Source organism: Nuphar pumila, chromosome 5, assembly GCF_984573655.1.
Source record: "Nuphar pumila chromosome 5, dmNupPumi1.hap1.1, whole genome shotgun sequence".
NCBI lineage: Eukaryota > Viridiplantae > Streptophyta > Magnoliopsida > Nymphaeales > Nymphaeaceae > Nuphar > Nuphar pumila.
The window spans coordinates 47,280,485-47,303,717 of record NC_143253.1 but is presented as its reverse complement, the minus strand read 5'-3'; the positions used below and the strand labels follow the sequence as shown (position 1 = coordinate 47,303,717).

The 23,233-nt window shown below is 37.2% G+C and overlaps 1 protein-coding gene across 2 annotated transcripts; it reads right to left on the bottom strand.

Moving 5' to 3' along the window:
* Positions 1-683: 683 nt before the first annotated feature.
* LOC149837517 (chaperone protein dnaJ 16-like) lies at positions 684-22,775 on the bottom strand. Of its 2 annotated transcripts, XM_090006085.1 has the most exons (11): positions 22,509-22,775; positions 19,511-19,634; positions 16,415-16,497; positions 16,214-16,325; positions 16,020-16,124; positions 14,715-14,765; positions 14,368-14,457; positions 14,142-14,250; positions 13,874-14,022; positions 1,368-1,421; positions 684-1,245 (listed from the first exon to the last, which is right to left on the bottom strand). In XM_090006085.1, the coding sequence occupies exons 1-11, from the start codon at positions 22,655-22,657 to the stop codon at positions 1,021-1,023; spliced, it is 1,251 nt and encodes a 416-aa protein (XP_089862211.1). In that variant the 5' UTR covers positions 22,658-22,775; the 3' UTR covers positions 684-1,020. The 2 variants fall into 2 exon arrangements, with proteins under 2 accessions (XP_089862211.1, XP_089862212.1); XM_090006086.1 differs by lacking the exon at positions 1,368-1,421 and having other exon boundaries at positions 873-1,245.
* Between the last annotated feature and the right edge of the window lie 458 nt (positions 22,776-23,233).

The window sequence follows — 23,233 nt, the reverse complement described above, 5'->3', positions numbered from 1 at the left end:
GGGTGGAGACCTTGTTCCCCGCCCCGCCCCGCTCCACTGCCATCCCTATTTGAGAGGCCTCTTTGTATCTTAGATGGATCCCACAATTTTTTTCAAAACCGTTCACACTATGGATAAAAAGCATCTAGAGTACACAACCCCTGAAAATATACCCAAAGCATTGATGCGACTTCGGTCAGAGCGGCCTATGGTACCGATCATTCACAGGATGAACAACCACGTCTTTATAAAGATATTCTCACATTTTTAATTAAAAAAATATCATCTTTACAGGCACAAAAACGTTTGAGCCAGTAAAGGCTATCGGCACAGCACTTGCTGATGTTACGCCAGCGCCAGTAAAAACCTTTATTGGTGCGATTTTCGCACCAGTAAACGTGGACTTTTTGCAGTGTGACATTATCCTCTCAACTAGTTGAACCAAATCAATCATTTCTTCTTTGCACTACCACAAGTCCAAAAGGCTCCAACTAGAGCACAACTTTAATGATTACTCCAATTCTTGGGATTTATATATATATATATATATATACTTCGGCTTTCAAGGATGCTTCCTTTTTCCAATCCAGAATCTAGAAATCAACCATACCCATGATATCCCACCACTAACATCACCATGAGGGTGCATGCGAGAAATGAAAAAAATTGGTTATCTAGAAAATAAGGCATCAAACACATAAAAGAAGGAATTGAATTGCTGCTCAAAATTTCTGATAACAAGTACATACAATTAGAACCCTTTCCAACAAGAATATTTGACACATGCACCCTTGATCCATTCATCCAGGATCAAACAAGGATGTATCATTAGCAGCCAGCATTTCCTCGTTTGCTGCAGCCTGAATAATTATAACTAAAACACATACAAATGACTGCATATACACAGAATGAGCCTGCTGCTTGAAGCACTCCCTCAAAAATTATCATTATACTGCAGAGAAATTAAGCAGCCTCTTCATCTTCAACATGGTAAGGCAGAGAACAGATTACGTGCTGGCAATCCAAAAGGACCAACATCACTCAACATGGTTTCCTCTTGTCCACTTTTATGTGGATATTGAACCACTTCTTTCTCCTTGATCTTTCTCTTGTTGATGGTTTTGTCTGCCTCGTGTAGCAACCTTCTTCCCCTTTAAAATCCTTGCGTGAAACCCTGCTCTTGCTACCACTAGAAGCACATTTCGAAGGTGATATGGATGAGTATGAGGCATGAATCGTATCTCGTTGTTTGAGAAGCTCATCTATCTAAAAGGTCAACCCAGATCACAAGTCAGAGAATGCATATAATTTATCATATTTATCAACTAATGGATAATGATCACCCTAATGGCAATTTCCCAGCAAAAAGAAAGGTAGAAGGCACTCACATCCTTCATTTCTTGTGCATATCTACCTGTCATCTCTGTGAACTGAGCTAAGACCTAAAAGAGAGATGAATAAAATTGTTTCAAACTTCTCAAGGTTCTAAAGAAACGCAAAGAGAAGAAAAGCAAGATGCTCTAACATAGTGACTGAAAATGGAACAATTTAACGGTTGAGTGTAACAAATAGAAAGATCGATAATTTTCAGTAATCTAGAAGAAATTTTAACCTAAACTTGCATTCTCATTTGCATTTGGAAAAAACAACGGGGATGAAATTGGTGCCTTCGTAAAATCAGGGTTCTAATACAGGTGTAAATTCCCAAAAATCTACTACAGTTTCAAACTTTTATGGTTTCTTAGGGTTACTTTCACAATCTCTAAAACAGAGAAGTGGCAGTTTCCCAAGCAGAGGAGACTAACATAGAGGACAATCCTAACTTCCCAAGGAGCTTGAGTTTTCTTAATTTTGTCGTATACTGAAAGTTTGTCCTTTCTTGCACCAAGATTCCAGCATTCAGAGATGCTACTTGTGAACTAATTCATACTGGTTTAGAAACTCACAAATAAAAAATCGAGGTACTTTTCAGGTTTTTCAGGTGATCAGAGTTACAATTTTGTTTTTAATAATCTGAAGATAATTCTAAAATAATAATATAGCAGAAAAGTATGATGGTATGAATGAACAGCTTGATAGGAAAGTAGCAATAAAGACAAGGTTTTTTTCTTTAAACATAACTATGCATTGGTAACTTATAATAGGATTTATGTTTGTAGATATTCCAAATTAATTTGATTTTTCCCACCTAACTATTGGGAATTAAAGAAAAGTGCACCTAATTTTTCATGATGTTAAAATGCAACAGAATTTCCACTTGATTTTGTGCAATGGTCAAACAAGCACATAACTATTGAAAAATAAAGAAAAATGTGCCTACTCTTCCATAAATGTCAAAATGCAACTGAACCTTTTCCATTGATCAGAATAAACTTCCTTTAGATCAACCTGGGTTTTCAACACCCAGCATAATTTTTTAAGCCATGTCTCTTTATCCTCAAAATGATTGAAACCCACCCGGAAGAAGGTAAACAACTAATTATTGGATGGATTTAGCAACAAGTTTAAAAGAAGAAGACTTTTGGTGTTTTCAATTAACCTATGTGTGTGTGTGTGTGCCAGAAATCCAGTGAGGTTCTAAACCACGATATCATAATTGTTCAATGGACTTAGCCACCAAATGTTGGATCTAACCACACAAAGGTCAGGGCAGTAGGTTTAAATGTTTAATCACCTCTGGTACATCATAAAATTCAATCTTCACAATAGTGAAAAACCTCCTGTTGACAATTCATGAAGATGAGCATGGTTTAAAAATGATGACCGAAAACATTATGTTGGAGTCAACTTTTAACACATCAACAACAAAACAACAACTACGCCTTCATCCCAAAACAATTGGGGTCGGCGATATGAACCAACAAAGAAAATCATTATGGGTCTTCCACATGAATCCTTCTCCTCCATTCATTTCTATCCAATGCCATGTCCTCGGTGAGGTTCAAAGCATTCATATCCTTTCTTATCACCTTCATCCATGTCTTCCTAGGCCTACCCCGACCTCTTTTAACTAATATATTTTCCCATTTCTCCATCCTTCTAACTGGAGCATCATTAGGCCTACGTCGAATATGTCCAAACCACCGTAAACGATTCTCTCACATCTTATTTTCAATGGGTGCAACGCCTACCTTCTTACGTATCTCCTTGTTCCGAATCTTATCGTTTATTGTATTTCCACACATCCATCTCAGCATACGCATCTCAGCTACACTCATTTTTTGAATATGATGTCTCTTGGCAGCCCAACATTCCGTACTATATAGTAAAGCGGGCCTAATAGTCGCCCTATGAAACTTTCCCTTCAACCGCAATGGCATTCTACGATCACACAACACTCCAGTTGCACTCTTCCATTTCATTCACCCAACCTTTATTCTATGATTTACATCTCCATCAATTTCTCCATACTTTTGAATGATAGATCCCAAATATTTGAAAGAATCATCCACCGGTATTTCGTGCTCACCAAGCTTCACTACACTTTCATCACTACTTCGTTGCTTACTAAATCGACATTCCATGTATTTTGTCTTACTCTTACTCAACTTAAAACCTCTTGCTTCCAATGTCTGTCTCCATAATTCTAACTTAGCATTAACCCCAGCTCTAGACTCATCAATCAAAACAATATCATCAGCAAACAACATACACCACGGCACATTTTCTTGAATTGATCTCGTAAGCTCATCCATCACTATAGCAAATAGGAAAGGGCTTAAAGCAGATCCTTGATGTAACCCAACCGTTATAGGAAAATTGGTTGTCACCCCTCCACAAGTGCGGACATTGGTTACTACTCCTTCATACATATCTTTAATTATACTAATGTACTTGAGAGAAACACCTTTCTTCATCATTGTCCACCAGAGAACGTCCCTAGGTACTCTATCGTAAGCCTTCTCCAAATCAATAAAAACCATATGCAAATCTTTGTTCCTCTTTCTATTTCTCTCAGTAAGTTGTCTAAGAAGATGTATAGCTTCCATAGTTGATCTTCCAGGCATAAAACCAAATTGATTCTCCGATATCATGACAATCTTCCTCAACCTAGACTCAATCACCCTCTCCCAAAGTTTCATAGTATGACTCATGAGTTTTATACCACGATAGTTTGTGCAATCTTGTATATCACCCTTATTCTTATATAGAGGCACCAAAGTACTCTTCCTCCACTCATTAGGCATCTTATTTGTCCGCCAAATCTTGTTAAAAAGATTTGTCAACCATTCTAAACCTTTCTCTCCCAATCATTTCCAAGCCTCGATAGGTATACCATCTGGGCCAACTGCCCTTCTTGATTTCATTTTCTTCAAAGCCTCTGCAATTTCTTTCTTTTGAATCTTGCGCATGAAGTCACGATTCATCTCATGAAAAGGAATTGAAAAGTCTCCAAGATCCTGAGCATGACTTTCATTAAATAGCTTATCAAAATAATCTTTCCATCTCTCCTTAATCTCCTCATCTTTGACTAAAACCCTTTGCATTTCATCTTTGATACATCTAACCATACCAGATCCCTCGATTTCCTATCTCTCATCTTTGCAAGCCTATAAATATCCTTCTCACCATCTTTGGTATCCAACTTGTCATAAACCTCCTTATATACCTTATCCCTCGCGTTCCGAACTACTTTTTTAGCTTCCTTCTTTGCTATCATATACTTCTCCAAATTCTCATTATCACGATTTTTACTTAGATTTCTATAACACTCTCTTTTAACCTTAATAGCTAATTTGACATTCTCGTTCCACCACGATGTATCCTTACCTAGTGGTGCACCGCCTTTAGACTCACCCAATACCTTCTTAGCCACCTTTCTCATGTCACCCGCTATCTTATTCCACATAGATTCTGAATCCTCTTCGAGACATCAATCAACTTCCTTAACTACCCGCTCTACAAACATTCCTTATTTAGCTTCTTTCAGTGCCCACCACTTAATTCTAGGATCTATCATATGTCTATCCCTTTTGCGGTATTGTCTAATTCTAAGATATAAAATTAAGACTCTATGTTGTGTAGCTACACTTTCTCCCGGTATAACCTTACAATCGATGCAACAACCCTTATCTCTCTTTCTAAGTAGGAAAAATTTTATCTGACTCGTATTAACCCCACTTTTAAATGTTACTAGGTGAGACTCCCTCTTCCTAAACCAAGTGTTTGCTAAGATCATATCATAGGACAAACCAAAATCTAAAATCCTTTCTCCACTTTCATTTTTTTCTCTTATACCATAGCCTCCAAGGATACTCTCAAATCCATCCCTACTAATGCCTACATTCACGGCCGATGAAAAGTCTTTCTCCATAAGATATCCCTTGTACTACTCCATCTAAATCTTCCCAAAATTGACGCTTAATGGAATCATCTAAACCTACTTGAGGTGCATAAACACTAATAATATTAATAATATTCGTACCTAATACTAATTTAATAAGTAAAATCCTATCACCCTTCCTACGGACCTCAACTACATTATCTATAAACTCACGACTCATAACAATCCCTACTCCATTCCTATTCATATTTATTCTTGTATACCAAATCTTATATCCCCAAGGTTCTATCACTTTTAACACATGAAAATAATAAATAGATCATGCTAAACATGATCCAAAGGTTAGCTTTCACTTTTGAAGATTAGATCAATATAAATTAAGGATGTGTTTGGGAGCCGGTTTTGGTAAAGCTTTAGAGGGGATTTACGGGATCCCCTCCCACCTCCACCGCTTGGGATGCCATATGTGGAAAATACAGGGAGATAGGAGGGGATTTTGGTTGCCTGAATCCCCTCCCATCTCCAGATTTCGATTACATCCTTCCAAGGATGTTTGAAATTCATCCCCATCTCTGCTTTAGACGCCCTTTCATTGCCTTTCACGATGCCTACCCACCCCATTCACAAGGATGATTAAGCTTGACATCTTTGAACCGTGGTGGCTCCTTTTTCCAGCCACTTTTCCGACCACCATAACCAGAAATATATATACGATTTTCCTACTCTTTATAAGCATTTTCCAGTGATAAGGTCGCCAAAAAACAGTAGACGTTAGGGGTTTGAGATTTTCTGCCATACCATGGCTGGTAACCCTTCTAACCCATCTGTCTGTTCTTCCATTTTACTAAACAATTTTCCCATGCAGTTGCCTGAAAAAATATAAGATAGGGATGATGTCAATGTATGATGATGGTGGTTGCCAACCCCTCATCTTTTCCATTCTCTGTTTCTGCAACTCCTCCATTGCACACAACCAAATTCAGAGGAAAAACCAAAACGTCTAGCAAAAAATGGCAGTTTCACTATCCATTAACTCCTTCCTCTCCCTCGCCTCCATCAACTCCCCCTCCCCAGCTTCCCTCTGGAAGCTCATCTTTGGAATCAGCAGTGACGAAAACCAAAAACCCGAGCTCTGCTGCCATTGCCTGTCGAAGCTCTTCCCTTCTTTGGCCTGTTTGCACCATTGCCATCTCACCAAAAAAGAGGAGATGATGATGATGGTGGTCTTGGTAGTCGATGACCAAGGCTGATGATCGTGGCGTATGATGAACATACTTGATGATGATGGTGGTCATCATAATGACGATGATGATGATGATGATAACATTGCTGGTAATATTGTTGAACAGTAAAACCGGGAAAAAAAAAGAGAGTAAAATTTGAGCTTCACACTGGCTATTTTCCAAATACTTGTGCTATTAGGCTGTTTGGGAGCTGATAGTTAGCAAGGAGATGCCAACTCCAGCAATTGACTCCCAAACAGTCATAGGATCTGGCAAATCGCATCTCTCAAATCCCAGATTTGCTTAATCCAGGATTTGGCGTACGCGTTCCCAATATGGTCTCCCAAACAGAGCCTACGAATAAGTCACCACAAGCTTTCTTGCTTGGGGTACATACATACATATATAGGTTAATAGAAAATGAAAATTAGGAGTTGTTTTTTATGTTCATGAGCGCCCAGATAAGCAAGAAAGCAGTTGTTTACTTCAAGTATACATACATACATACATACACACACACATATATACATGCACACATACATGCATATATATAATCTATGTTACATGGACACTTCACCTAAGCTGAAGTGTTGGTGTTGGACATTGACACCGACACTCCTCAACACGGTATCGACAAGCCGTTTTTTAAAATTAGAAGTGTCCAAAAATTTGGACACGTGTGTAGTGTGTCTGACACCTTAAATTGTGTTTGGACATGCCGTATCCAAGGAGTGTCCATACAAGTGTCCAGTTTCTTGAATAAAGGACACTGGTGTCCAGCTTTATGGACACTATTCTAGAGTATAGAAAATACTTACCTGGGAAGTATCCATCATGCATTGACATTCCCATTAGTCTTGATGATTTGTTGACTTTTTGTACTTACAATCTTACATGTTAATAAAACTGTAAATTATCAAGGATCAAATTACAAATGAGAAAGGAATGTGCATTTTATATTTTATGATTTTGTTTGCATAATTCTTTAAATCTCTCTTTATATATATATTGTCGTGTGACTCGTGTCCAAGTATCTAGTTTTTTAAGACCCGTCGTGTCCGACACTTCTTCCCGTGTCTGACACTAACACCGACACCCCTGTCAGTGTCCGACTAACATAGTATATAATCAATTCTCCTAATTTTTATTCTGAGTATAATATATCACTGCAATATGATCTTTATTACCATTTATACATGGTATAATTATAATCGAATAAAGTAGCTACGGTAAATTAACAATGATAGTATCATATGGTTTTGTCACTATTTCATTTTTTATTGCTTTTATTTTTGCATCCCTCGAATGAATCTAAAAGTCCAGAGGATTTACTTTCATTCAGAGTATATGTTTCCATGGTCAACCAAAAATGAGGCTTTGAATATTTTCCTCTTTCTTACCAGTCAAATGTTAATGTGGTTTTATATTTTGGATCCTTGTAACCATCTCCCAATCCATCATTTACTTGCCGAAGTCACATATATAACAGTAGAACATCTAGTTGTTTTTACAATAACAGTAGTTAACCGATTATAATGAATCTGTATATGATAGGAAATATAGGACTAAGGTTAAGCTCTTAAAATGTAATGTTCTTTTATATATATATATATATATATATATATATAGAAAGAGAGAGAGAGATATACATATATATAGTACATATATGTATATGTATCTATCTAAGTATATATATAAATATATATTCAAAATCCGATAAGGGTATTTCGGTCTTTTCCCACATTTTACGCATATTCTCATTAGAGAATATGATTGTATTTTCTTTCTTTTTTATTTCTTTTTAGTCTTTCCTTTTATTTTTTATTTTTTATTTTTTTGTTTTTTATTCAATGTTGTACATGGGGGGGCCACAACATATACGTTGGAGCCCCCCTCCGACGGTTATATTTATAACCGTTGGAGGGACTCCAACATATATGTTGGAGCCCCCCCACTTCTCCAATGTGTATATATAGGGGTGATCCCCCTCTAGCTTGGTGTGTGTTTTTGTAAAGCTCCTTTGGGATTCAATATATTGAAGTTCATATTTTATGCCTTTGTGCATGTGTATATGTGCACTTGTGAGAGTTCTCTTTGTGCCTTTGTGCACACTTCTTATCTCTAGCATTGTGTTTGTACACAATTACTTTTTTTATAGAGATTTTCACATGGTATCAGAGCGAGGTTGCTTGGAGAAAAAAAATCTTGTGGTTCTTCACCATATTGAGTGCTTCGAAAAGTGTGCCTTCAACTTTTTGGTGATTGGCATGAAGACTCCTCTCCATCCAAAATTTTAAAAGATTACTGCAACAAGATTTAAAATCTTATTGTGGTACGTATTCTTTTCTTTCATCTTATCTCGCTAATGGGTGAAAAAGACTCACATTTCTCTCTTATCTTTAAGTTTAATGGCTCCAATTATCATGTGTGGGCCAGAAATATGCAAGCCCATATTAAAAGAAAAGAACTTTGGGGTTACGTTCAAGGCTCGATTCTGGAACCGGAGCCTAAAATCACTTTGGTTGAAAGAGGAGAAATCAAAATTCTTGAAGGAGATGAAAGAACTAAGGCTCTTGAGGAATATAGCAAAAAAAGAGAGTAATGGGAAACGAAAAACTTCAAGATCTTGTCATGGATCTTCTCCTCCGTTGAGACAAGAATCAACGTCAATATTATAAAGTTCAAAAAAGCATCTCAAGCATGAGAGTACCTTGAGAAGATGTACACTTCTAGGGACTTGTCCTATAAGTATTACCTCCAAAAGAGGGCATTAACCCTTCTTCAAAGGGAAATGACTATAAGAGAGTATTTTGCCAAACTCTCTTCCATTTAGGATGAGTTTGTTATGCTTGAACCAAAGTTGAGTAGAGAAGCCATAGAGCTTCGTCATAAACAATTAGAAGAAGATCGATTTTTTAATTTTTTGAATGGACTAAGGCCGGAGTTTGAGCAAATTAGATATTTTCTTCTATCCTCTTTCACATCTCCCTCTCTTGAAGACGTTGTTACAAAATTAAGTAGAGAGAAAACTCGTATGGGTATTAGCAAGCAAAATCCAAGTGTTCTTGCAATGCCTACAAATCAAGAAGAGTGTGATGAAGCGAATGTCGTTTCTAGGCCCGAAAACAACTTGAGGACATATAAACCTCCTCATTTTAAAAATCAAAATCAAGGATTCAATGGTGGACAAGATGGAAGAAGGGACTATAGCAAAATTGTGTGTCACTTTTGCAAGGAACCGAGACACATCAAACCGGTTTGTCCCAACTGGAACAAATTATTGGCTATGGCAGTTATATCCCAACCACAAAAAGAAGAAAGTACAGCTACTTTCACAAATAGAGCTCTCTCTCAATCAAATTATGAAAGCTCTTCAACCTTTTCTGAAGGGAGCCATTTTCGGTGCCGCCATATCTACTCCTTTCCCTCCAGGTAAAACTTCTTGGTTTTTAGACACGGGTACTTCATTTCATATGTCTCCAAAGATTTCTTCTCTCTCTGAATATTCTAAAAATTTGTCACCATCGTTTGTTTCAACCGCGGATAGCACTTCTCTTGAAATTAAGGGGATTGAAAACTTTGAATCCCAAAATTTCTTTATTCCCAAAATTAGATTTATATCAAAATTAAATTTGAACCTACTTTCCGTTTCTCAACTCTCGGATCTTGGATGTGACATTCAATTCTCATCTAATAAGTGTTTAATACAGGATCACCGGTCCGGGAGGTTGATTGGAGAAGGCTCTAGGAAGGGAGACTTATACTATGTGGACTCTCTTCAAATTCCTAAAACTCATTTTCGTAATGTGGCCCAAGATAAAGACATAAATGTGTGGCACAAAAGACTGGGTCATCCCAACATTACCAAGTTATCCTATTTGCATTTTGTTAAAAATCTTTGTAAAAATATTTTCTCTTGTAATAATTGCATTCTTGGAAAAATGAAAAGTATACATTTTGAACAAAGATGTATGTTTACCACAAAACCTTTTAAAATTATTCATTCGGATGTTTGGGGACCAGCACCCGTCATATCCAAGGGAGGCTTTGCCTATTATGTGATTTTTGTGGATGATTTTTCTCGATATTATTAGATATATTTCTTTAAACATAAGTATGAAGTTTTTTCATGTTTTAAATCATATCATATGATAATTAAGAATCAATTTAATAGTAATTTAAAGATATTTAGGACCAATTCCGGAGGCGAATATCTTTTCAATGAATTTAAGAAATATCTTGAAGACTATGGTATTGTCCATCAAAGATCGTGTCTTAAGACCCCACAACAAAATGGGTTGGTCGAAAGGAAGCATAGGCATATCATTGAAACCACTAAAACTCTTCTTATATCCCAAAGCATTCCAAAAAAAAATTGAGTCAAGGCAGCTCTTGCATCCGTTTATCTTATTAATTGTCTTCTATCCAAAAATTTAGATAAAATTTCTCCTTTTGAGACTCTATATGGAAAAGAACCCGATTATAATAGATTGAGAATTTTTTGTTGTAAGTGTTTTGTCCTTATGGATAAAAATGATAAACTCTCACCAAAAGCCATTTCTTGTGCTTTTCTTGGCTTATTCTGAAACCCAAAAAGGATTTCGATGTTATGATATTAAGAATGATAAGTTATATGTCTCAAAAAATGTAACATTTTTGGAAAATAATAGTGGTTTTGAAAAGAATGAATCACCCTTAAAAAATGCTGACTATTCCTTTCTGTTTGATTTATTATCTAAAGATGATGATATCTCTAGTGATGATGAATTAACATATAATAGTGACAAAGAATTGGTTGAAAACAACAATGATTCTAATTCTCCTACCTCTCAAGAAGAAAATATAACTAGAGACCCTATCACCTATACTCATAGAGATAGAAGTACCCTTAGAAGTGCTATTGAACAATATAGTAAACCTAGCAAATTTATCTTCACACATGATACAAATCCTAGAAGAACTGAAAGAACTAGAAAAACTCCTAGATTCGTATCTTTTGATTTTTTCTCTCCTAAATATCGGGTTTGTTTAAGTTCCATTCATTCATATTTTGAACCAAAAAATTTTGAAGAAGCCAAAAGATGTGTCGAATGGAGAGAAGACATGGAGAGTGAACTCAAAGCGCTTAGGAAAGCTAACACTTGGAAAGTTCAAACGCTTCCCAATGGAAAGAAAACTATAGTATGCTGATGGGTGTTCAAAGTCAAAACCAAGAGTAATGAATCTCTTGAGAGGTATAAAGTTCGCTTAGTAGCTAAAGGGTATAGTCAAGAATATGGGATTGACTATGAAGAGACATTTGCTCCAGTAGCACGTACGGTTACTGTCAGATGTCTCATCACCATTGCTTCAATTAGAAAATGAAATATTTTTTAAATGGGCATCAAAAATGCCTTTTTAAATGGAGATCTTAATGAAAAATTCTATATGGATGCTCCACCTGGTATGAAAATCTCTAAAAAATAAAGTTATCCGTCTTCGTAAAGCTCTTTATGACTTAAAACAAACTCCCAAAGCTTGGCACAATAGGTTTAACAATGTAACGATAGAAAATGGTTTCACTGATACTGCATTGTTTGTTAAGAAATCTGATGCAAGAATTGTTATATTACTGTTATATGTTGATGATATGTTAATAACAGGTGATGATACCAAAGGAATCAACAGCATTAAATCTATCTTGACTTCAAAATTTGAAGCGTCAGACTTAAGATTTCTGACATATTTTTTGAGAATTGAGGTTGTCTATTCTCACAGAGGTTATTTTTTGTCTCAAACTAAACTTGCTTGTGAGATTCTTGACAGATCAGGAATCATAGATGACAAGGTTTGTGAAACTCCTGAAATAGTAGGTTCGAAGATGAAGATTAATGATGGAATTCTCCTAAAAGATCCCACACCTTACAGGCAACTGGTTAGATCTTTAACGTATCCCAACATTACGAGGCCGCGAAACTCTTGAAATAATAGGTTCGAAGATGAAGATTGATGATGGGATTCTCCTAAAAGATCTCATACCTTATAGGCAACTGGTTAGATCTTTAAGGTATCTCTGCATTACGAGGCCTGATATCTCTCATGCGGTACATGTTGCTAGTCAATTTCAACATGCACCTACTACAGTTCATATGAGCATCATTTTCCGCATCATTAGATACATAAAAGGTACAGTAAACAAGGGGGCATTTTTATCTTCTTCTGAATTGAATTTAATTGTTTATACTGACTCTGATTGGGGAGGTAACACAAATAACCGTCACTCCACCACTGGTCTTTACATCTTTTTAGGAAAATCTTTAATTTCTTGACGATGCAAGAAACAACAGAAGGTCTCACTTTCATCCTAAGAAGTCGAATATAGAGTCATGACATCTATTATCATGGAGATTGTTCGGATTCGCAGCTTGCTGGAAGATATGAATATTCAAGTTCAAGGGCCCAAAAAACTATGTTGTGATAATAAAAGTGCAATTTACATTGCCAAAAATCACATATTTCATGAGCGCACGAAGCATATTGAGATGGACGGCCACTATGTTCGTGAAGGATACTTAAGAACCATAAACCTCCCATATGTAACATCAAAATATCAATTGGCAGACTTCTTCACCAAAGCGTTGTGCTCTCCAAGATTTAACTTCCTTCTTCGCAAACTTTCGGTTATGTCACCCTAAGTTTGAGGGGGAGGGGGAGGTTAAAATGTAATGTCCTTATATATATATATATATATATATATATATATATATATATATATATATATATATAGAGAGAGAGAGAGAGAGAGAGAGAGAGATATACATATATATATAGTATATATATGTATCTATCTAAGTATATATATTCAAAATCTGATAAGGGTATTTCGGTCTTTTCCCACATTTTATGCATATTCTCATTAGAGAATATGATTGTATTTTCTTTTTTTTATTTCTTTTTAGTATTTCCTTTTATTTTTTGTTTTTTATTCAATGTTGTACATGGGAGGGCCACAACATATACGTTGGAGGGGGCTCCAACGGTTATATTTATAACCGTTGGAGGGACTCCAACGTATATGTTGGAGCCCCTCCACTTCTCCAATGTGTATATATAGGGGTGATTCCCCTCTAGCTTGGTGTGTGATTTTGTAAAGCCCCTTTGGGATTCAATATATTGAAGTTCATATTTTTATGCCTTTGTGCATGTGTATTTGTGCCCTTGTGCACTTGTGAGAGTTCTTATGCCTTTGTGCACACTTCTTGTCTCTAGCATTGTGTTTGTACACAAATACTTTTTTTATAGAGATTTTCAAATAAGCATCATCATGAAAAGCATAAGAGCCATGTTCATCAAAAGCATAAAGCTAGCAAAACATTAAAAAAAAAGGCACAAAACAAAAAAGGATAACCTCTCTATATTCTGTCTCAAACTTAGATAGCTCAACTCTTTTGGACAAAATCTGTGCTTCAACATCCCTAAGTTTCTCCTTCTCTTCAGAAAAGGAAGCAGCGCATACAGCTTCTATGCAGTAGCTTGCACTCTTGAAGAAGTTGTCACCTTAAAAATAAAAAGCAAAGAATGAAGAATCTAATATCTAATCACCAAACTTTTGTAAACTAATACACACAATCTATCAGGAGGTGCTTCCAAATGGTACAACAAATAGGTCAACTGACCATAAACAGCAAAAAAATGTCTGCCAGCTTTCAGCTCAGTTATTTCACATGACTGAAATCCATCCAGCTTCTTAAAGAAGGCAGCATCTGGATCTTTAGCAGCAGCCATCTGCCAACTTTCCATTAGATAAACACCAACAAACTATGCAGTTTTGAAAAACAAAACAAAAAAAATAAAAAATCAAAGGCACTATCGCCTGCAAATACCAAAATATTGCTAACATACCGCATTTGCCGTATGATCCAATCTATAAACAGGAAAACAAAGGAAGTACATCCCTGCTGAAGTAACCTTCCCTGTCTTTGCACTATCCTCCTGTACAGCAATGACGTTTGAAACCACATCATAACAAAAATAAAATAAGATATCAGCAATTCAGCAGTAGAAACCTTCAAACCAAGATACCAATATCCAGGAACTCAAGTGAGTGCATTCACTTAAAGTTCCTCGAGATCAACATAGTATCTAATAAGCATATGCTTCAAAACTGGCATCCATAGCAATCTTTTGCTAAACAAAAAGAAGGTTAGCATGCTACTTCTAGTTTCAGCAAAGACAATGTCCCATCTAACCTGCAATGCGAGGCTGAGTCCCCCATTCTCTTCAGGCTCAAAGTACAACAGCTGCCCAGATACGAAAATTAAGACAATTAGTACTTTCTACTAATGAACATGATCTGAAAAGTAATAAAATATTTTTAACTTAGTCCACATAATAGCTTTAATACACATAATCTGAAATGGCATAATGATTCATTCATCTCACAGAAAGTGATAGGCTGCCCCCTGTATCTGAACAGGAAGAACATTAAATCTTGATCAGGTCACCAGTTGGCTCCAGAACTATTTGTCTAAAATAACACAAAGAAATGGAGTGATAAAGTTGGAACCAACTTCAATGCAATAGCCAGACAAAAAATAGGGCATAGGACACACAATCAATGAAGAGATTAACCCATCATTACCATAAAAAAGAATGACACAGTATACATGTAAGAATCCCTTGGGCAGTCTGGAAATACTCCCAAGTCATGATATCTGAAATGTGACATGTAAGTGAAAATATAGTAATATTAACCAAACTGCATTTTCTCTTTCTTTTTTTTGGATAAACAAGTGGAGGGATAAACCCCATGGATTCGAACTTGAGACCCCTCAGTTATGAATGGATACTCCACAAATATTCAACCCAATAAAGTGCATTTTCACAATCACAAATTTACTTAAAATATGCAACATTCTTGTCACAATATCATTTAGTGAATTGCTACTCCACAAATATTGTAGATAACTAACACGAAAAGAAGTACATGAACTTTCTTTCTGATTGTCAAAAGCATGCTCATCCAAAGATCTCTAAAAGGAATTTGACTCAAAATCACACGGTTCTATGCCAAAATTCCAGATCATCCAGTGACTGGAATTTCAGTTAGAGACATGATAGAAACCCTTAGTCACATGACTATTTCCATGAAATGTCTCTTTGTCCATTTAGGAGCCTCAAGTGCTAGACCAAATTCCTAACCTGCCATCTCCTTCATAACTCCAACAAGAGTTTCTTCAATTCTGCTTATTACATTCTCTAGTTTTAAAACTTGCTTCAACAAAAAGTTCTTCAATTCTCAGCAAGGATAAGATTAAGTAATCATCCCCGTGAACTTATCACCAAAATGAAATTGCAATTCAAGCAAGAAGCATATGCTTCAGTATGCCCAATACGAGAAATACAGCTTCCAAGTTCTAACACCAATTTTTTTATGACAAATCTCTAATACCAATTCAAAAGGAAAAAATACCAAAATTGTCATGCCAAAAGATTTTGAAGTATGGCAATATCTTTATAGACTGGAAAAGGTAAAGTTGAATATTTGCAAAAACCTTGAATTTGCTTCTGTCTGATGATTGCACTCTACATACAAGCCCTGCCTCTGCTTCCTCTTCCGTTATTGTTATAGAGTAGAAATGTGCACACTGTTTCTCAACCTGTACAGCAAAGCAAAAGGAAAGATAAATAACAGCAGTGGAAATAATAGGTGTAAAACAAAAAGGAAATGTCCACAACCACAACTAACTTTTTTAACCAAAGGCTGTCCCAAGAGAAGTGGTCGAATGGTTATTGTGCCATTCAGTGCCTCCTCCAAAACCGCTGCTGATACAGTTGTCTTTATCGGCACACCAAGTTTGCTTTTACAGAAGTACATTCAATTAGTTGCAAAACAAATTGCTGACAATTAAAACGTAGGTGCAGGGAACCTTGTAAAAGCCAGGCTCACCTGAAAATGGCAGCAAACATTGTGTTCACTGCTCCAAGACTTGAAAGATCAAGCTCCAGTTCTTGGTTTTCTGATTCAATGGCCTAGAACCAATCAATAAGATTCAAATCAAGAAGTCACAGATGAAGGTAATTTCTAAAAGGATGGTATATACCCCATATATATAGAAAAAATATGGTGGTTTTGTACCATGATACCATATGGTGGTACATACTCTTGTTTGCATAGATCTAGCCACCAAATGGTAAAACTAACTGTACAGATGTGTTTAGCATGATTTATTTAGGATGTTAGAAGGTTTTATCATGTTTAAGACACCATAAGATTCTTTTTTTGAGATGGTAAAAATCAATGGCTCATAATTCATGAAAATAAGGGTGGTTTAAAAATGGTATAAACTGTCATATTTGAGTCAACTTTAACAAATGACAATAATAAATAGAATATGCTAAACATGATTCAATGATTAGATTTTTCTTTTGGAGCTTAGATCCAGAGTTACCGGAAGCGCCTATGCTTGAGGGGAAGCATGCTTCCCCGATATGTGTTTCGAAAGCGCTAAACGCGACACTCCCGAAACGCACGGGGAAGCGCACTTAAGTATTAGGAAGCGTGTACCCCTTTAAAGGGGTACGCGTTACCTTTATTACTATTTTGCCCTTTTTTTTAAAAGAAAGAGTTTTTTTATTAAGGGCAAAATTGGAATTTTAAAAACTCGTGAAAAAAACATAAAAGAGAGGCTTTAGGGTTTTTTTCACGCCTCTTCCGAGTCTCTCTCTTCCTCTCTCTCTCTCAGGATTTTGGCCACCGACCGACGACCTTCAGAACTTTCGGCAACCTTTTCTGACGTTCGGCGACCGCAACCGATTGACGATGGGGATATTCAGGTACGCGTATCCATTTCCCCTCCATCTCTTCTCTCCATCTCCCACGACTCTGATTTTTCCCCTCCCCCCCTTATGTTCAGGTACGCTCTCCTCTCACTCTCTCCATCTCTTCTCTCACGCTCATCGCACAACTGCAACCCCTTCACAAGCCAAGCATGGCGACTCTCGCTCAGACTCTTCAGAGTTTTTTTTTTCTTTTGTTTTTTTAAAGGCAAGTTGGGGTTAGGCAGTCGCAAACCCTAACCATCTCTTAAGCCCCAAGAGGCAGAGGGATTCCAAGCTTTCATCTTGGCACGAAACCCGTTTACCACATGGGATATGATATGGGATTAAGTTAGAGTATCCCTGTGACATGTTTTACACTCTTTGTCGGTTCTACAGAATTGCTTATTCATGTGCATGTTGTTGGAAACAATTTATTCTATCTATGTTTATCATTATTTATTGGGTTGCTTATAGCTTACCGTTGCCTTGTCACCGTAACCTTGATCTTTTGAAAACGGAAAGCTTGTTAGTTTTATTTTCTGAAAGTTTTGGTCCTTGGAGATCTGATTCTCTACCTAGGGTTTGGAACATCATTGCCTAACTTAATTTTATTTTGGTTCACTTTCTGAAAATCTGAGATTTGTGTGGCTACTCAGAGGGTGTTAAGGTTGGGAAATAAAGTCAGTTAATGAGTTTAGACCTGTTTCGACCCATCCAAATTGTTTCCCCCAAATGGTGGGCCCATATTTTGCGTTGATGAAGATTTTTCGAGTGATATAGGGCTGGTGTCTGACCTGTGTGGTGTGAGGTTCAGCTCGTGAGTAGATTTGATTCCTTCATTCTCTCTAGAAAGTACATTTAGGGAATAGGGGATTGTTAGAGACTATTTGTTTTATTTTCCTGTTGCAATAACATGATGGTCTTTATCTTTTGTGTTATCAATATGATGATCATTTATATTCTTATTTGAGTCCCATGAATGAACAGTATATTGGTTGAGAAACATTTTTTCGCTTCCCCCTCGCTTCCTGATTCGCTCCTAAGTCGTCTCACGCTTCCCGCTTCCTAAAATTTTGAAAATGCCTCGCTTCCCGCTTCCGCTTCCTGTATCGCTTCCCGCTCCCGCTTCCTCAACTGGCAACCATGGTTAGAACTCATAGAATGAGGTTGTTTTGGCCAAATCTGAAATCATGGATGTGTTCAGCATGTTCAAAATAGTAGGAATCAACCCTTGGATCATAGTTTTTCGGCGTAAAAATATGTTATCTTAAGGTTTGAAAATTTGGTACATTATAGGTCATCGATTTTTTAACCCTTGTAAAATCCGACATATGCATAAGAAAAACATGATCCAAAGGTTAGTTTCTACTAAACTTAATATGTAGATCACATCTGAGGGTCAGATGGGCAAAAAAACAGAAAAAAAATAAACATATTACATTTTTTCACAAGGGTAGCAGACATTACCCCTATATATAAGGTCTATATCCTATATATACTTAGAACAGTTGAGCACTTCACAGACATGATGAAATCCAATCAGTTTCCAATAGCCATGAAAGATTGATTATCCAGGTTCTATTCAGTGTTAGAAACTATAGAGACCCCAAGGTAGCCATGATCCACCATCTCAAAACTGTCCTCCACAACTTCCTATAACATTTTAGGTATAGCAGCCCATTTTTTTGAATTGCCTGCCATTCTCCTGCAGACTTCATTCAACAAATAAAGGAGAAAAAACTTTAAATAACCACATTGCCTCAAAACATGGTTATTGATTTCAACTGCCTTTAGCATACAACACACTGTCTGGCCGGATGCATAATCTTAAGTTGGGGAATGTGTTAAAAGCTCACGTACATACAAACCATGAGAAAACCTTTGCCTGGGGGAACAGTCACCCAAAAAACGGCTGGTGAGCTTGAATGCATGAATTCACTAAAAAAGTATCTTTATTAACTCTTTCTAAACAGTATTGTCATTAGCTACGCATTGTATTTGCATGATCCAAAATATCTCATCCAAGCACCAAAACTAACTCCAAAAAAAGTGGCTGGTGAATTGATACTAGAAGTACATGAATGATGAAGGAGCAATACAAAGATCAAATACTAATAAAAGAGAGTAAAGATGACACCACCAAGTAGAATGTAACACATTTGTCAAATTTCTGCAGGTTGGAAGTTTCAGTAACAATAACACAAAACCTAGCTGAATGACTCACCTCAAAGCCTGCTGCATCGTATTGCCGGCGTTTGTCAGGATCAGACAAAATGGTGTAGGAATAGGTAATTTCCTTGAACATATCAGCAGCTTCAGGGTCATTCGCATTTTTGTCTGGATGGTACCTACAAACAGGTCCATAAGCACAGTAATCATTGTGAGTATTGAATCCACAAAAAAGATCAGCATTTTTGCAAATCTTCAGCACAATCACAAAAGGAGAAGCTGACCAGGGCACAGTTCCATTCACTAGAAGTATATGTCATATGCAGAGGAAAAAGTCTTCATTAGTTGTTTAAGGCCATAATTGGAGTCAACCTCCAATTATAGCAGTTCAAATCTCCAGAGATGGAATGGATATGGAAGATTGGAATAAGAAAAAATAGGAAAAAGGATGAACCTTGTCAAAAATTAGTGCAAACAACAGGATATCCTTCTATGTATATGAGATAGATTGTACTAAGAAAGAAACTGCAGACTTTCATTTTTTATGTTCTCAATTTACAAGTACAAAAGACATGACTCCAGCTTTTATATGATTTCAACTTGCAACTGTGAAAGAGGAGAAAAATAAACACATAAGATAACTTCTAAAAGTCTCTAAGGGATACAAAATCAACCTTTGATTATCGATCAGGAGATACATGGTGATAAACATTAATGTTAACATGGTATTTCTGAAGAAGCACAAGGTATCTTTGTCACATCAGTAGCACAAACCACCAACAGGTCCTTTCATATTCCTCTCGTGGCTCCAGATGACCATAGAGAATGTAGTATAAGATGTGGGATATCGGCGGATGAACTAGATAACAAGCACAACAAAGATGAGCAGTATGCCAGTGGTCTTGGATTACCACAGATCCTAGACTGTTTTCAAGTCCCTACCAAAACCAAGGCACCAATTAGAACCACACGATTAAACTTGAATGTGGATCTTAGAAATCCTCCATGAGACTATCATCCCACTCATAATTCCAAATGCCCACCAAAATCATCCTATCAGCAATCAGCATGAAGTTGAAAGGATCAGCACATGGCAGCCAGTTGCACCAACATGTACTAAACTAAAGGACAGGTGATGCACATCTAATTCAAAGGCCCTCTGATGCATCGTGGATCACAGATATTGGTGAGGCCAACCATGAACAGATGATAATCTTTATTTGTTCTATATGTCAATAAACGAAAAAGCAATAATATAAAGATGTACAAACACCTCCGCAACCACATTGATGGTCCCATTGTGTTATCTCCATTTGATTTCTAAGTTCCTATTTTATCTATAACATGTATCCTGTTCTTAGGATGAAAAGGAGTCACATTCTGACTTCATATTTCTATGCCTCAATCAGCAATAACCTAAATTGCCAGCAATCTTTACTCTGTACCATAAAGGACATGCACACAAAGAGCCCATTCAGTGAGGTAACAAGACTTAGAAACCCCATCTTGTAATGATATCCAATTTAAAACCATTGTTCTTGTTGAACATAATATGCATTCTCATCAGATAGACTTGAATCCCATTCAACATGAAATAGCATCAGTGATTCCCATATTGCAGGTGCAGTTCCATTAATTTCCTCAAAGGCATATCCGTCAAGCTGCAGTAGAATGGCTGTCACTTTGGGATCTCAGAATACCTCCTGATTTTCATATCGATGTCTCCACTTATGTCAAATTCATGTAAATTTTCAATAGATCTATATTAATATTTTTTTTGAAGAAAAATAGTTTTCACATTTTTTTACAACTCCATTCTTCTGCAGAGGTACTTCAAGAGGTCAATTTGTTCAGACAGAGCAAGTGTTTCAAATTTATCATAACCTATTAAGGAAAATGCCATCAATACAACAATATTCTAGCTCTAATGTGCCCCAAAAAGAGGGAAGCCACACCTTTACCTTAGCTGGACCCTGAGATCACATTGGAAACACGTATTCTTTACTTAGGTCATCAATAGGATGAAAAAGAAGAGCTTCTCCATATTCTTCTGAAATATTGATTACAAAATGTGGAGCATTTGACTACCACTCTCTTGTTCATAGTCAGTATATTCAGAAGACAAGTTGATACTTAAAGCTGGAGAACCTATATTAACTTGTAATACCATCTCTTCAAAGGGCGCAGGTTTCAAAATCCTTAAGAGCATATAATGACACAATGATACTAATCTCAATCAAAATTGGAAGTGAATATGTGTTGCCTAACTGCAATTTATGAAAATCACTCTGCAACAGTGGCATTTTAAGGGTTAGCGAAATCGTCCAAGTAGAGATCGACAAAAGATAAAAGCATGAGCATCGAAAGAGTCATTTCACGCAACAAACAAGAAGCGTGGAACACGGTTCATGTCGGTTATTAAAGCACAGGAAAGCCACAAAAAACAGACAATGGAATGCATTGCGAAGAGCTGAACGTATTTCACGGACCAATTCAAGAACAGCAGAAACGAGTGATTGCACAGAGAATCAGCTGAATCAAGCACGAAATTTTCCAATAAATAAAATAAATCTTTTCTCTTAATCTACGGAAAAGAGATTACGGCAAAACAAAAACCCTAGATTTCCCCATGGACATTATCTCGTAAAATTGCAAAATTACAGAACAGACACGGGCTTTCCCGATAGCAACCAAAGAGGGAAACTCTTTCTCTTCCAAGAGGCAACGAAGTCAAGCCAAAACACAGAAAATATAGGTTATTCCATGCACATTTTCATGCAAAAAACGCAGAAATTATCAAATCAAGTATGGTTTTCCCGTTGACAAAAACTAAACGATTTTTTTTTCTTTCCACGGAAAAAACGCAATTTTTATGTAAAAGAAGATCCCTAGTTTCCTTTACGCGGATTTTCAGGTGCAGCCTATAACCACAAACAAAGTAAGACGAAATCCGAAGCAAAGAGAGTCCAGAAACTCAAAGCTACCAAATCACACCGAGAGAGAGAGAGAGAGAAAGAAAGGGAGAGTGGGGGGCATTAGGGTTAGGGTTTTACTTGAGCGCCAACTTCCGGTAGGCCGTCTTGATCTCCTGGTCGGAGGCGCCACGCGAGACGCCCAGCATGTCGTAGGGGTCCATCCGTTGGTGCTGGAGGTGGCGCTTCGACGCCGGATTCTTCCCTGCCCGCGGCGAAGGCGTCGGCATCCTCTCTCTACTCTTCGTCCGTGGGGGGGAATCCGGCCTCTGTAGCTCGGAAACCGTTGGGGGAGGGAGAGGAATCAGCAGGGAGGGAGACGACCTCACGGAACGCTTCCTTGCGGGATAGCTCAGGGTATCCCTCCCCGGAGAGAAAGAAGAAGGAATTCTTTCGGGCGTTACTTTTTTTTGTTCCGAAAATGTCCTTGATTGCGAGGGAGTCGGGCCGGTACTTTGCGCTGCAACTAATGGCCATTTTATAAGGGTATTTTGGGAATACACGAATTACGAAAATACCCTCGCCGGTTCTTTATTGTTACGGGAATTTTGCGGAGGATATTCTAACTTAAATTTGCCTTGCTCTCTAAACGAAATTACGGATTAATCCTTTTTAAAGTGTTGAATGACTTCGATGTCTCAAAAGGGTTTGTTTGTTGCTGACTTTGGATACTGTAAGATAGCCAGCATGGAAATGCTGTGCATCAGTGCATGGTCCCACGAGAACCATTCGTCCAACTCCAACGGTTGGATGTAGCGCGTGAGGACGGGGGAGTGCGTTGGAACCGTCCATCTCTGAGATGGAGT

Coding starts and splice junctions, on each gene's coding strand:
- LOC149837517 (XM_090006085.1), bottom strand. CDS start 22,657: ATGCCGACGCCTTCGCCGCGGGCAGGGAAGAATCCGGCGTCGAAGCGC. Junction 16,326..16,414: donor ATGTTTGCTGCCATTTTCAG/GTGAGCCTGGCT, acceptor CTTCTGTAAAAG/CAAACTTGGTGTGCCGATAA. Junction 14,458..14,714: donor GACTCAGCCTCGCATTGCAG/GTTAGATGGGAC, acceptor ATTGCTGTACAG/GAGGATAGTGCAAAGACAGG.